The 15644-nt window shown below is 46.7% G+C and overlaps 2 protein-coding genes across 3 annotated transcripts; both read left to right on the top strand.

Moving 5' to 3' along the window:
- Nucleotides 1-8091: 8091 nt before the first annotated feature.
- Nucleotides 8092-12380, top strand: LOC127335100 (uncharacterized). 2 transcript variants are annotated; one of them, XM_051361690.2, is made up of 2 exons: nt 8092-8322; nt 9954-12380. In XM_051361690.2, exon 2 carries the CDS (start codon nt 10263-10265, stop codon nt 12162-12164), a length of 1902 nt encoding a protein of 633 aa, XP_051217650.1. In that variant the 5' UTR covers nt 8092-8322; nt 9954-10262; the 3' UTR covers nt 12165-12380. The 2 variants fall into 2 exon arrangements, with proteins under 2 accessions (XP_051217650.1, XP_071682614.1); XM_071826513.1 differs by lacking the exon at nt 8092-8322 and adding an exon at nt 9464-9677.
- Nucleotides 12381-12515: 135 nt separating this feature from the next.
- LOC127335103 (uncharacterized) lies at nt 12516-15310 on the top strand. Its single transcript, XM_051361694.2, has 5 exons — nt 12516-13256; nt 13343-13392; nt 13546-13669; nt 14183-14290; nt 14466-15310. Exons 1-5 carry the CDS (start codon nt 13076-13078, stop codon nt 15086-15088), a joined length of 1086 nt encoding a protein of 361 aa, XP_051217654.1. The 5' UTR covers nt 12516-13075; the 3' UTR covers nt 15089-15310.
- Nucleotides 15311-15644: the final 334 nt, after the last annotated feature.

Consider the following 15644-nt stretch of genomic DNA (forward strand, 5'->3'; position numbering starts at 1 on the left):
CATATTTCAAGTCTGAGTACATCTCATCCATAATCCTCATGGTTGCTATACTTCCTTTGACATCACCTTGAATAAACAAAATCTGAGCATCTTCTAACTCTTTCCGAAGTTCCTTTGGAATCTCCCATTCCGTAGGTTGATTCTCCGTACTCTTCCTACTTAGGGCATCTGCTACTACATTAGCTTTGCCTGGTGTATAGTTGATCTTAAGGTCGTAATCCTTAATCAACTCCAACCATCTCTTCTGTCTCATGTTTAATTCTTTCTGGGTGAAGAAATATTTCAAACTTTTGTGATCGGTGTATAACTCACACTTGGATCCATATAGAAATTGTCTCCAACTCTTCAAAGCATACACAACTGCCGCTAACTCGAGATCATGTACTGGGTAGTTGTGTTCATGTGGTTTCAACTGTCTTGATCCATAAGCTATTACCTTCCGATCTTGCATAAGAACACATCCAAGTCCATTCTTGGAAGCATCATAATACACCGTATAATCCTTTCCAGGTTCAGAACCGCTAATACCGGTCTTTGTGGTTAACTTATCTTTGAGTGTTTGGAAGTGGCTTCACACTCATCAGTCCATACAAATGGAGTATTTTTCTTGAGTAACTTGGTCATTGGTCCTGCAATCTTCGAAAATCCCTCTATGAATCTCCGATAATAGCCTGCCATACCAAGAAATCCTCGTATTTCTTTAGCATTTTTAGGTGATTTCCATTCCAATACGGACTGAACCTTGCTTGGATTCACCGCTATGCCTTCTTTGGTTATAACATGTGCAAGAAATTCAACACTATCTAACCAAAATTTGCACTTGCTAAACTTCGCATATAGCTGATGTTCTCTCAAAGTTTGCAGAACTATCTTCAAATGCTTGGCATGTTCTTCTTTATCTTTGGAATAGATTAGAATATCATCTATGAACACTATCACAAACTTGTCCAAGTACTTCATGAATATCTTGTTCATCAAATTCATGAAAATTGCTGGTGCATTTGTTAGTCCAAATGGTACAACCAAGTATTCATGGTGTCCATACCTTGATACAAATGCTGTTTTTGGTACATCCTCCTTCTTGATCTTGATTTGATGGTATCCTGACCTTAAATCTATCTTTGAGAAGACTACTGCTCCTTGAACTTGATCAAAAAGATCTTGAATTCTAGGTAAAGGATACTTGTTCTTGATAGTTACATTGTTCAAATTTATGTAATCTCCACACATTCTCTTTCCTCCATCTCTTTTATCCACAAAAATAACTGGTGTACCCCATGGTGACACACTTTCTTGAATAAATCCCTTTTGTTCCAGTTCATCTATCTGAGCTTTTAGTTCCACTAACTCCTTTGGCCCCATCTTATATGGTGGTTGTGCCTGGAATCAGATCGATTGTGAATTCTATCTCTCTATCGGGTGGCATTCCCGGTAGTTCCTTAGGAAATACATCCTTAAACTCATTCACTACAGGAATATCTTCAATTCTCACTTCCTTCAAGCTATTGAGTTCCAATCCGATCTCCAACTCACTGTACTTATCTCCTTGGAACACTATTCGACCTCCTATGGAGTTGCGAAGTGATACTGTTTTGTCTCCACAGTTAATCACCGCTCCATTTTCTGTCAACCAATCCATCCCTAAGATGACTGATATGTCCTTCATGGGTATGATGAATAGGTCCGCGGAATACACACAGTCACATATGGTTAGGACTTGTGCTTCTTTCACGTGGGTTACTAAGATCGTTCCCCCCGCGGATAGAACAGTTATAGGGGTTTCTAACTTAGAACATCTAAGCCCGAATTTTTCCACAAACTCCAATGCAAGAAATGATGTGGTTGCTCCAGTATCAAATAATACTTTGCCAGGATGAGTAAGAATGCTTAGCGTACCTAAGACTGTTTGATCCGACTCTTCCGCTTGTTCCAAAGATGTGCAATTCAGCTTTCCATAAGGCTTTCCCCTCTTATTGTTGTTGTTGTTGTAGTTGCGGTTGTTGTTGTTGTTGTTGCGGTTGTTGCTGTTGTTTCCACCTCGTCCTCCAGAGCTCTGTCCGCTCCAGGACGCCTTGTTTGGACAATCCGGCTTGATGTGTCCATCCTTCCCACAACCATAACAGATGATTCTGGGTTTCTGACAATCCTTCTGCAAATGACCTCTCAGGCCACAATTGTTGCAGATGATCTGGTTAATTGCTCGACTCGACCTCCCGGTTGTATTGATTACCGTAGTAGGTCGGTATCGGGGTTTGAAACTCCGATCAGGTGTTGGTTTCTTGATTGGGTACTTCCTTGGCTCTATACGAGCCCTCTTCCTCTGTCCTCTTGGACTTGCCGGTAATCATCCTCGAAAGTGATTGCCGAGTCAATCGATTCCTGAATTCGGCGATCCGTGCCAACCTCAGTTGCATCTTCATGTATGGATTCATGCCTTTCATGAACCGCTTCTTCCGCTTCTCCTCGGTATCTACATCCTCGTGTGCATACCTGGATAACCTATTGAAATCCCGAACATACCGCATGATTGGTGCAGATTCTGCCTTAGTTCTTCAAACTCCCTCTTCTTCAATTCCACCACGCTGTCCGAACATGAGCATCCCGAAACTTCTTCTTGAACTCCTCCTGTGTGAATACCTTATCCTGGAGGGTGTAATGCTACAAGGTTCTCCCACCATGATGTCAGCTGGTCCCGACAATGATAAGTGGTATATCCGATCTTCTCCTCATCGTTGCAACCAACGGTCTTCAATTTCCGTTCGGTATCCATGAGCCAATCTTCGGCGTCCATTGGTTCGGAGCTGATGTAAATGGTAGTGGTCTTGCATTTTGGAAGTCCGATAGAGTTACTCCTTGCCTTCATTACCCCTATCATTAATGACATGGGTAAAGAAATCCTGCATGTTTTTGCTCTGGCTTTCCGGTAACGCCTCCTATCCTCCTCCATTGACCTCATATATCGTTGGAAGTCCGGGTGCAACATTGGGTGTGGTGGTGGTGGTGCGTTTTCTGCTCTAGCCTTTGCATCCGCCTCCTCTTTCTCTCTGGCTTCCCGCTCTCTGCGAGCCTCTTCGGTTTCTACTAACGCCATTTCCCCCTAGTCCTGTAACAAAGAGCGATTACTCATAATTACACCATGCAAATGTTTTCTGAGCTCAACTCATTGCCCAGAACTAGTCACACAATGAAATCAAGAAGCAAATCCAAAACAAACATTTATTATGTATATACACCGTATAATACATAACACACTCACAAACTTATATTACATGTGGTACATATAAACCACTTATTTGGCTCCAAGCCCAAGCCAACGGAAATCTAAAATACGTTCTAATACAATACCACCTAGATTACTTTATTCTTCATTGGAGCTCTACTCCTCCTCATCATAGCTCGCCTCCGCATACATCCCTGGGGTCCATCCGGTACAACGGCCTGTCCTCCGAAGACCGTCCGGAATGAAAGTTCTTCCCGTAGGTATGTAGTCTGAATCGGACGAAGTGCCGAGACAGAGATCTGTCATGCCAAAGTAACTAGATAAAGATTCATACATATCCCCAGTGGAATATAGCTCCTCTTCTCCAGTCATCCATGGAGGATTCCTATTCACTTGACCCCTCATCTTCTTCTTCTTCTTTTTCTTTGTTCCAGAACTCTCACCTACGACGTACTGGGATGTTTTGGGTAATCCCATCTCCAAATCTAAAGAAATGGAGTTGGTGTCTTTCTCTTTCTGCTCAAAGCTTTGGTTAACATTCTGGTTAACCGCATCACTCTCATCTCCTGTATCACATGGCGCGGTGTTGAGGTTGTGCCTTCATGTGGCGCGGTGTTGCCACTCTCCTGTTGTTTCTTCTTTCAGCGATCTCAGTCTAAAGCTTGCGTCTTGATTAGTGGCTAATGCGGCGGTGTCGGTTGATGGTGTTTTTGTTGTCATGTGTGCCTCTTGTGCTCTTTAAGGAGCTTTTCTGCAGCGTGATGGTACGACGCTCTTCGATTCTGGGCGAGAAGGCAGGGGCCTTCTTCGGAGGTGGAGGCGAATGTCTCTACATCGACGGCGGGCCAGATATTATGGCAAATGCTAGAGCTTTCTCCGATAGGATACTCTCGGCTAGTCTTCTCGAAGGCTATGATTGTGTGGATGGACGAGGACCTTGTTCTTCAAGGTCTGTTTCTTGTAATTTTTTTCTTGATGTGTGCTTCTGGAAGCTGAACTCTCAGCATTTTGTATCTGCCGTTTCGTGGCATTAAATCTGAGCTACTCCGTAACAAAACTTAAGTTTTGAAAAAAAATGCTTTATCTCGCTGTCCGTCGCAGGAAAGCACGATCGTGTGGATCGCTCGTGCCCTTGGCCCTAAACTATGGTTTTTCGTCCTTAGATAAAACCAGGTTAGCCAATGGGGTGCCATGAATTAACTAGTCGAGTTAGCAGAACCCAAACGCAGGTGGACAGCAGACCAATTCGCATCGTAGACGCTGGAATCTTTGAGTAGGGAAACGTGCGGGAAGTTCCAAATGGGAGTACGTCAGGAAGGCGAGGAGAGAACAAAAGCAGGAGATGATTGGCCCTGGCGGGCATCACCAACTCCTGCACAGCGCGAGCGGGCAAGAGGAGCACGCACGAAGCCGAGCTTTTTAAAAATCGTTAACGTCGTATAATCATCATTGTCCCATAGAAAAATAGATGGGAGATTCCTGAGTCCTGACGTGTTGTCGATCGCGTCCCGCCGGCGTAGCAACAGGCCCAAGCCTCCACACCACACCGCAGCGCACATGCCGCCGCGCCGGCCGCTCTCCGCCGTGACGTCTCACCGACCGGTAGCGCGCCCGGCACGTACGGTGGGGCTCCGCCGGCGAATGCCCGCGCGCGGCGTGGAGGGGGCCGGCCCGAGGTGACGCGCGGGGCGCCGCGACCAGGAATCCGAGCGGGGAGATTCGTGGGACGCCGATGACCGGTGGGTCCGCCGTGCTACTTGGACCCACTGGCAGCCTCCAGGCGCGAAGCTGCTGGGGCTGTTTTCAGTTTTCGGTCAGGGAGGCGTGTACTAGGGCGCGTGGACATATACGCGGCTAAACAATTCGGGGCGGCCAGTGCGATCTCGACAGGTGGCCATCACGGCGAATCGGATGCGGTTCCTTCAAACGGACGGTGGAGAGCCAGCGGAGCCGCGAGCCGAGCCACGATGTTTGGCTACGAGCCGAGCCGATCCTGGTTGTATTTTTCGACTCTTTTACAAAATTATCGTGATATTTCCGTGGCCCACCCCTACATAATCAAAGCGGTGGCACCAACCAAACAACGTTGCACAGTCGCGAACCCGCACGCAATAATCCACCGAGACGCACAACTTGCGCACGGAGCAGCTTGGCCCACTGAGACTGAGAGCGACCGCCACTTTTCGCTGAATGCGACGTGAATGGAATCACCCGCGGTTCTGCTATGCTCTGCTCAGAACCGGAGGCGCGGATGTCAGATCTGCCCTTTGCCTACTTGTCGTGCTACGGTTTCGAGTATGGAGCTAGTAGGTAATTTTGGGGCACCCAAGGATCTAGGCTTTTCGAGTAGTATATATATAGAGTATGGAGGTAGTACAAACAGAACTAGAATATCAAAAGCTTTCGGTAAAAATGGTGGCTTTATCAACCGAAAGCAAGAAGAATTTAGACACACGAGCGTAGGCAAAGTATTATCATGCGTTTCTACCAAATTCTGGGCTTACATTATTTATATACTCCCTCCGTTTCACCAAAAGCATCTTAATTTTATCAAAATCTAGATATAACTAGACACTATATCTAGTAGGTAGATCCATCTAAATTTTAATAAAGTTGAGACACGTTTGGTGGAACGGAGGGAGCACTATTTTTTCAAAGAACAGTATCATACACGGATATATTTTCCTAAACAATCTCTTTTGCCAGAAATTTAACATAAACTTACTACTTTTACTACTGAACTACCATTTTTTCTATGTCGGGCCGCTAGGGCTAGGCTGCAGGCATTGGCGGAGCTAGAGCAAACTCAACCAGGGTGAACACGTCTGTAATTTGTGTTGATTTGTCTCATCAGGGGTGTCCAAATGATTGGTTATGGAGGTGCGCACACTGATTTTGCAGCTAATTGTAGGGTAAAAACAAGAGCTACCCTGGTGCATGTGCACCCCCTTAGGCTCCATGGAGCTCTGCCACTGGCTGCAGACCCATTTGCGCGGACGTTTGTTTGCGTCGGACAACTGAAGATGCTTTTACTAATTCATAGTAAGTTTGAAAGTGTTAGACTAGGCATTATAACATTAAATTAGATGCTCTAAAAGAGTCGAACGTTTATTTGGATTAAGTTGTAATTAACAAACTCACAACACCCATTGAAGTGCGTACTTGTGGAGCCTCAAGTCGTGACGATTAATCAATATTTTTTCTCCAAATACAAGAATAACACGTTTTTACGAGAAACACTCGAGCAGTCACCCAATCAATGATTGGAATTCTTCTAGTTCTTGTTTTATGAGTTTTTCTTCTCCTAGGGCTACTCGGAGTTGTGGTTTCTTACTAGCTACTACCTCCATTTTCAATGTATAAGACACACGTGTTGTTGAGGGTACTCCTCGGTAATGCCCTTCGTTTGAGGCTTAGGGTAGATAGAATCCTGTAGGCTGACACGAGACGTCGGTTATCAAACAAGTGGGGAGAGCGATTTACCCAGGTTTGGGACCCTCGATGAGGTAAAACTCTTACGTCCTGCCTGTTTGATCTTGATTATGAAAATATCGGGTTACAATGGGGTGCCGAAGATTTCGGCTATGATCTCGTCGAGAGGCTAAGTTCTGCGATGACCTAGCTCTAGACTTGCGGTGACTATGATTACTATGATTGCGTGTGTCTCGATAGGCCCTCTCCTGGCCCTTATATTGGGAGCCCGGTCTCGAGAGGCATGTTCGAGTACGACTAGGTTACAAAGAGTCCTATGTCTAATCTTTCCTTGTTTTTTTCGTCTTCTTGCCTTGCTCTTCAAGACTCCTTTCTCGGAATCAATGTATCGGCCCACCTTGGTCGATGGACATCCTTCATGGGGCCCTGGTTGAGCCGTAAAGGGTAGCACAAGACTAGTTACCCGAAGGGTAATGTCCATATCAGTAGCCCCCCGAGTGACTAGCCGAAGAATCTTCGGGCAAGGATTAAAACTGTCTTCTGTCGAATGTCTTCAATACCCGAAAAATCTTGATTCCCTTGTAACAACAACGTCTTCTTTATCGGTTGCGCGTTCAGCGCTCCCGATGGGAGTAGCCCCCGATTTTAGGCACGGATGCTTGCAACCGTGTGTAGACTCAAGTTGTACTACTCGAATGTTTTTTCTTCTGACGATATTCTCTTCAAACCGTCATGATCATCCGATACATCCTCGTGTATCGGGTCTTCAATTCCTTCAAATGAGGTTATGCTTGTTGGTAGAACATAAAGGATATTGGATAACGTGCCCAGCTTTACTCGATAAATCGAAGCTGGCTAACTGCCGAAGGCAAAATAACGTTATCCTACTCAGAATCAAGTCCCCGGGCATGATTCTAGGCTCCTTCTCATAAAAAAGGTTGGACGTGAACGACAAGTTGGAAATGTCAACCCAGGCGGCTTAATTATGTTGAATTATCGATTATAAAAGATGAAGCGAGTCTAAAAAGAACATGGTAAAAATGTGGGTGGGCGAATAGGTGGCAAAATTTCAGTGAAAGTACACATTTATAATCATAGGAAGCATACTTCTACTTGGTCAATTCTTAGACTCCCAGAAATAAATTTTCTATGGTACACGGTTTACGTGTTTATGCTGTACTCTGCATCTGGATTTTTTAAATCTATAGTGATGCAGTTCAGTACGGATGAGCTCGTCTTGTCGCGACATGAAGCCCAATTTTCTTTTGAAGTAAAAAAACAAGAACAAGAGGCACACACGCACGCGAAAGGTAGCGACCAGCTGTTGGCCGCTTGGCTCGGGCGAGCTGAGCCGGACATGAACATGGCAGCTAGGTAATGGTAACCCCGCCGTCATCCATCCGTCCCACCCACCTGCACCAGGCCCAGCCTCGGCCTCAGCCCTACCAATCTCGCCCCCGCCTCCGCCTCCATCCATTCTTCCCACTGCCAGTTCGCCCGCAACCGCAACCCAGACCAAACAAACACTCCCCATCGCCGTCTCCGTCCCCGTCCCGTCGCCCCGCCCCGCCCCGCCCACCGCGATTTCCGCTCCCGCCTCCCCGCGCCGCCGCAGCAGCAGCCCGCCCCTTTCCCGCCTCCGTCCGTCCGCTCCGCGCGGCGCGTGCCAGGTGAGCACGGCTCTCCCCTCTCCTCTCGTTTTGTTACCCCCTCTTTCGTCTCGCGGAGATTTGCCGGTTGCGCTCCCGTTGCACTTTTCCGCTCCCGCTCCTTCTGCATGTCGCCACGGCTACGCGGGTTCCTACGACCTCCTGCCGGTCCCAATTCGTAGTCCTCTAGGCCGGCTCTAACCGCGTCTCGATTGATTGGTGCGGAAATTCATGTTGTGCCATTTCATCTTCGGTCGGACTTCTATTGATGGAAGGACCAGCGGCAGCCAGATCTGCTCGTTCTTCCGTCCTCACGTTGTACCTAGCTAGGAAGAGAATCGCAGGATTTCGGGGGCCGGGCTCTAGAAGGTTTAGGATGTAGCAGAGGATTTCCGTTTTTGGGATATCTGAGGTTCTCGATTTGGGATGCCCTCTGCAGTTCAGACGGTATGGGGGCTCTGAACCCTGTATTCCCGGGGTAAAAGGACTCGCCCGACCTTCTCCTCTGCTTTAGTTTCCTTTCCTTTCCTCGCGTTATTCTCCCGCCCCGTGTACTTTCGGTCTGACTAGATAGATCGTCAGCTCCTCACATGCTATTCAGTTTCTGTCACGGGTGGTCGATACTCAATAGAGGCGACCTCACTGCTCCTGAATTCGTTGCCTGTTAGATGCTCTATATATCCTACTTAGCGTTACTCAGTAAAGATCGCCTTGCCATGCAACAAAAGTTGCTCTAGATACCTGCCTCTCTGTTCCGTAGCAAAAAAAATGGCATATGGATCCATTCATCAGTTTTGTTCAGGGTGGGGGATTTATCTATTTATACACAACTCTGAAGTCTTTAGGCAACTAGTCAACCTCACGCCTCTAATTCAACATCTTCATGACCTTATTGTGACCCAATGTTAGCTAACATGGGACACCAAATTGAATGCATGATTAGTTTTAGGCCGGCTCCGTTTGTTAACTCTCGTCAAACATGCCAAAGTTTCGGAGATACTGCTGTCTAGAATACCAAAAATTCGAGGAAAGGCTTGACAGCAGAGTTTTTCTCGTTCGTGGTTGCCTGTTTGTTTCACCATCTTGAGTTTTATTGTACTTGACATGATGTAAATGGATGATGGTAGCCATCCCATGCCCCTGGTGTTCTTCCCTGTTGGTAATGGAATATGTTTAGTTTCTGTTGCACTGGCTGACTTTGGTGGCTTTTACTGTAACATAGTTCTCATGTGCAGTAATCTGACTGCAGCGAGGTTGGTTAACTAATCCATTAATCATCATATCTGATTGTGACAGGGCTAGATAAAGTAAAACCAGTTATTTCACTCAAGCTACCAAAAGTAGCATTTGCAGGCGTATTAGTGCGTATGAGGAAGGTAAAAGGTTAATGTTGATATGACAGGACTTAGAGACATCTCTTCGACGATCAGGACTCAGAGACATCATATATGTGTATTATTGCTCTTGGTAGTTATAGACATTTCGGCTTGTTGGAAAGATACTCAAGGATTCATCTTTTGGCATACAGTAATATTTTTTCTTTATTGGCTTTGGCACTCGGTTGTACCACTAGAAATATTTAATGAATAAGTTTGTTCCAAACACATGTTTAGTATCTGAATTTTAGCTGACATTTTTTTCGCAATTTGCAGATTGTCCAACTACAGATCATTTAGCCCCTTGTGCCTATGCCTTATGTCAACTACAAGGGATGTTGTGTAGTCCTGAGGAGATTGAGTAGCTTTGGATCTTAAATTCGCAGCAGAACAACACAGTTATGGACCGTGCAGACACCTCAGGGTTTGTCAGTGGTGGTTGCTTTGGTACTAAGCTCCTGCTGATATTCTTCCATTTTGTCTATTCGACTATCAGTGTTTGAAAGATAACCCAGCCCCTGTTCTTCAGCTCTCTAGTGATCCTATTATTATTTGCTCACACAGTTGTCATATTATTAAGCCGTGATGGATAACAGATTCGTGGATATCCCAAACCAGCCTTTGATGAATGATTCCTTTTTGTTAATGACACAATCGGCTCCAAGTTACACCATGAAGAATCTGAGCAAAAGCACACTCCGTGTGGACTGTCTTGGCTCAGCAATGCCGAATTGCGGTCATGGTGATGCAAATAATGAAAGCATGAATACTAACATGACAACTAGGGATGATGGCTGCAGGCTTGTTCTCGGGTTGGGTCCAACACCTGATTTTTACTCAACAGACTATCAGAACACTGGAGTATACAGGTCAAAAGAATCTCAGACTTTGTCTGAGCAGAGTTTCTCTTTCACCGATCCAGGGATGCTGAGGCTTGGCCTGCAGACAGATGGTGCAGAGACAATGCAGCATCTGCAAGCATCAAATGGAAGAGTCCATTCTTATTCTCTAGTTGACGAGGCTTCAACATCTGCTGCTGTAAGGAGCATGGGTGGCTACATGCCATCCCTACTCTTTGCTCCTCGCACCAGTTCTTGTGCTGCCAATGGGGTCCAACTACAAAACCAGGATTCACTAGACCTTACACATTATAATAGTGATAACACTCAGGCTATTCAGCAACATCATCAGCTCAGCCCTGAGCCTTCTGCTACAACAGAGACTTCATTTGGTGTGAGCTCTGATGTGGTCACTGGAGCAACTACATCAGAACAACGGAGTCATCCCCGGCATCCTAAGAAGTGCAGGTTCAAGGGGTGCTCCAAAGGTGCAAGAGGCTCATCCGGGCTGTGTATTGCCCATGGAGGTGGGCAAAGATGTCATAAGCCTGGGTGCCATAAAGGAGCTGAGAGCAGCACTGCATATTGTAAGGCCCATGGCGGAGGACGGCGGTGTGAGGAGCTTGGTTGCACAAAGAGTGCCGAGGGAAAGACAGATTACTGTATTGCTCATGGCGGAGGCCGCCGTTGTGAATATCCTGATTGTCCTAAGGCTGCACGAGGTAAGTCTGGATTGTGCATAAAGCACGGTGGTGGGAAGAGATGCGCAATGGAAGGATGCATTCGGAGTGCTGAGGGTAAGGCTGGACTCTGCATTTCTCATGGTGGTGGACGTCGGTGTCAGTATCCAGATTGTGGCAAGGGGGCTCAGGGCAGCACATTGTACTGCAAGGCGCATGGCGGGGGCAAGAGGTGCATCTTCGATGGGTGCAGCAGAGGTGCGGAGGGGAGCACACCTTTGTGCAAGGCCCACGGTGGTGGAAAGCGATGCTTGTTCGAAGGAGGTGGTGTCTGCCCAAAGAGTGTACATGGGGGAACTGAATTCTGCGTGGCACATGGAGGTGGAAAGCGCTGTGCGGCGCCTGGTTGCACTAAGAGCGCCCGCGGCCGTACGGACAGTTGCGTGAAGCATGGTGGTGGTAAGAGATGCAGGATTGAGAACTGTGGTAAGAGTGCTCAAGGGAGCACTGACTTCTGCAAAGCCCATGGTGGAGGCAAGCGGTGCACATGGGAATCGGGTTGTGAGAAATTCGCGCGTGGCAAGAGTGGACTGTGTGCTGCGCATGGGACCTTGGTGGCCAGGCAGCAAGAACGTGGAGTGGTGAAGAACAGAGGGAGCATGATCGGAGCAGGCCTCTTCAGTGGCATTGTGGCATCATCAGCCACTGCTGCAAGTAGCATGACGAATGACTACTCGTCATCAGGCATAAGCACCGCATCAGATAGTGACGGCACAGTAAGGAGCCAGGCGATGATACCTCCTCAGCTGCTTGTTCCTCGTTCCATGATGCCCTCCTCGTCGTCTGAGCCTACTGTACGTGGGGGTAGAGAAGGGAGCTGTGCTGTTCCTGAGGGAAGGGTGCATGGCGGCGGCCTGCTGTCACTCCTCGGTGGCAGCTTCAGGAACGCCAATATAGATAAGCTGTGAAGTGTTTTTCCATCTTCAAATGTCTGTCAGTTTGGTTGTACATAAAAGGCACGGTGTTGCCTATTGGATTTTATTGTTCTTCTCTCAGCTTGATAAGTGTTCATGGATGTTTAGTCAGTCCATTGTACATTGGTGTCCGGCAATTGTTCTTACCGCTTTTGGGATGCCGGTTCAGCCAGTCTTAGTTACTGCCAATAAACTTATGTATTTGATGTACTGTGTCTCATTTGCTTGTGGACTATTATTCTTCAGAAATTTGGCGCGAGATTGCCAGACAGGGCTTTGTACAATAGTAAGATTTTGGCTAGCTCCTCTTAAACGTTTCGAAATGTTGGGACATCCAGGTGCTACTCCTCTGTAATGCCGGCTGTTATCTTGCTTCTTACTTCTGTATCTTGGGATGTCATATTATTCTTGATTACATATATTCATGGAAATGTTAGTGTTAGGAATTGGAAGCCCCGTGTGTCAGTTTGGTGAAACTTTGATAGTTCCAAGGGATTCAGAAAATTTCCCAGAACCAAATACTTTGAGAACAGATGTGTATCGAAATGTAACGATTCAAACGAAGAATGGACATACAAGGAGAAAGACTAAACGAGTAAAAAATCGAGACTAGCAGCCCAAGACTAATCGGGAATCAAACGAGCAATTTGGGGTTAGCCGCCATAAACTAGTTTTGGATCTCAGATCTCCAAAAAGGAATAGTTTGGATTAGAGAAACTCAAATGGAGAGATTTGACTTTCTCATGTACGACCTTTAGAAGAACCCGACATGATACAAGTCATCATCTGTTATCTCCTCACTATACATATGCGACTAGCTACATGCTGAATTAGCCACACCGTCCTCTCCTTTTCGCAACGTGCAAGCCAGTCGTTGCTAGTGCTAGTAGTAGTGCTGCCCAACAATGGCGGGAGCTGCACTGCTTCCTGTTGCCTTGCTGGTGTGCCTTGCGTTGGCCAGCGGAGCCGATGCTGCCCGGAAGCCGGTCGGTTTCTACGAGCTCAAGAACAAGAAGGGGGACTTCTCCATCAAGGTCACCAACTGGGGAGCCACCCTCGTGTCTGTCTTTGTTCCTGACTGCAAAGGTATGGCCATGGCCGAGTTCTTCTTGCTTCCAACAGACCAAGATCCTTCGTCTGTCTGCTCAAGAGCTGAACCATTTTCTTTGTAGGAAACGTCGCCGATGTCATCCTTGGGTACGACACCGTTGCTGAATATGTTGTAAGATCACGAATTCCTCTGCACTATCACGCATTTTACTCTGTTACCAAATGTTCCTCTTGCTGACGATAGAGCCAGAAGGGGTTGGTGTTAATTATGTCACAATGACCCAAGCAAATAATCGGAAAATGTTTTGTCCTCGTTACCGATCAGAATGGTACTGCTTCATTCGGATCGACGGTTGGGCGCGTCGTCAACAGAATCGCCAAGTCCCGCTTCGTGCTCGACGGGAAAGCCTACCATCTCTTCCCTAACGACGGCAACAACTCCATCCACGGTATGCTACATATTTCACTTCAACTCTTTTTCCCTAATGCATATGCATGGTTTGACTTAGATGCGCTGAGATAGTTCACCGTACTACCATGTCGTGGCTATAGTCCAAGTTAACTTTATTAAGTTTGACTGAATATGTACCAAAAGATGACCTATTCATAATACCAAATTTACCATTCACGGCACTACCGTATCGTGGCTGAGATTGTTTATTAACATTTTTTTCTTACATATTTAATCAAACTTACGAAATTTAACCTTGACAAAGGTAATTGTGAACGGAGTGGAGTATGCTACTCACTCCGTTCTAAAAGGATGTCTTAACTTTATCAAAATACACATATATTGAGGTGTATTTTGGTGGGTACATACATACAAATTAAGATAAAATTGAGACCTACTTTTATGGACGAAGGGAGTATATATTTCACTTTTAACTCTTTTTTCCAATGTACTCAAATAGTAGTAGTTTACTAGTAGTAGAGTTTAAACTACCTTGTCGCTCTTTGTTTAGGCGGCCACAGGGGTTTCGGCAAGGTCATCTGGACGGTGAAAGAGTATGTGAGCGGCGGTGACTCCCCGTACATTACCTTCTTCTACCACAGCTTCGACGGAGAGCAAGGTAAAACCGATGCGCACGCCCACATTCTATAATAGACACTTGCACTTTGATTAAATGAGCTTCATGATACTGACACGTCGGTATAATATTCGAAGAAGTCAAATTTGCAACACAATCGAGTCGTACTGTATAGCTGACTTGCACTTGCTTCCGCGGAACATCGGGACTGACGTAGGGTTCCCGGGCGACCTGGACGTGTACGCGACGTACCGGCTCTCCAGCCCGTACGAGCTGAGCATCAGCATGAACGCGACGGCCACGACCAAGGCGACGCCGGTGAACCTCGCGAACCACGCGTACTGGAACCTCGCCGGCCACGACAGCGGCGACGTCCTCCAGCAGGAGCTCCAGATCCTCGCGTCGAGCTACACGCCCCTCGACGACACCAAGATCCCGACGGGCCAGATCGAGCCCGTGGCCGGCACCATCTACGACTTCCTGAAGCCGACGCCCGTCGGCGAGCACATGGACATCGTCCCGGGCGGCGGCGGCGGGTACGACCTCAACTTCGTCGTGAACGGGGAGCAGGACGCGTTCAGGCAGGTGGCGCGCGTCGAGGACCCCAAGTCCGGCCGGGGCATGGAGGTGTGGGCGAACCAGCCCGGCGTGCAGCTCTACACCTCCAACTGGGTCATCAACGAGAAGGGGAAAAACGGCAAGGTTTACGGGCAGTACGGTGCGCTGTGCCTGGAGACACAGGCGTACCCTGATGCCGTGAACCACCCCGAGTTCCCGTCGTCAATCGTCAGGCCCGGCCAGGTCTACAAGCACGACATGGCCATCAAGTTCTATGCTTGACTTCATTGATCAGTCATTTTCATTTGAGCGTACGATTCGTCAGTTCTTTTTTTTTTTGAAACCTACGATTCGTCAGTTGTTGAACGTGCCGTAGCATGCATGTTGTTAGCTTTGGGAAGCGGTGACAAGGTCAATGGGCCAAAATCAAAATGTGGCCATGGACCCGGACCCTGATGTAATTTGACCACGAAATAAGAACATCTAGAACCGTGTTGTCATGAAGATTTCTCTACTACCAAAAGTAAACAGCTGAAAAGTGTAGTATGTTATGCCACTGAAAGTAGATGATTAGTTTTTCGATTTAATTTTTTCACTAGATTAACATCATATATCAATTAAAGAGAAATAAGAAAATATGAAAAGATTAAGCTTGTTGGTAAAGGGAAAAGTGTGAGAGAGCACGCGCTCCCTCATATTTTTTGACTTTTTCTTTTTTATATCTCTCAAATTATGTAATATTTTGATTTCATTTTTTTGCAAGTCACTAAAAAACAAATAGAATGGGACAAAAATAGTTCAGAATTTGTGCAATTTCAAGTTTGAAATTATTTAAAAT

This window comes from Lolium perenne, chromosome 2, assembly GCF_019359855.2.
Source record: "Lolium perenne isolate Kyuss_39 chromosome 2, Kyuss_2.0, whole genome shotgun sequence".
NCBI lineage: Eukaryota > Viridiplantae > Streptophyta > Magnoliopsida > Poales > Poaceae > Lolium > Lolium perenne.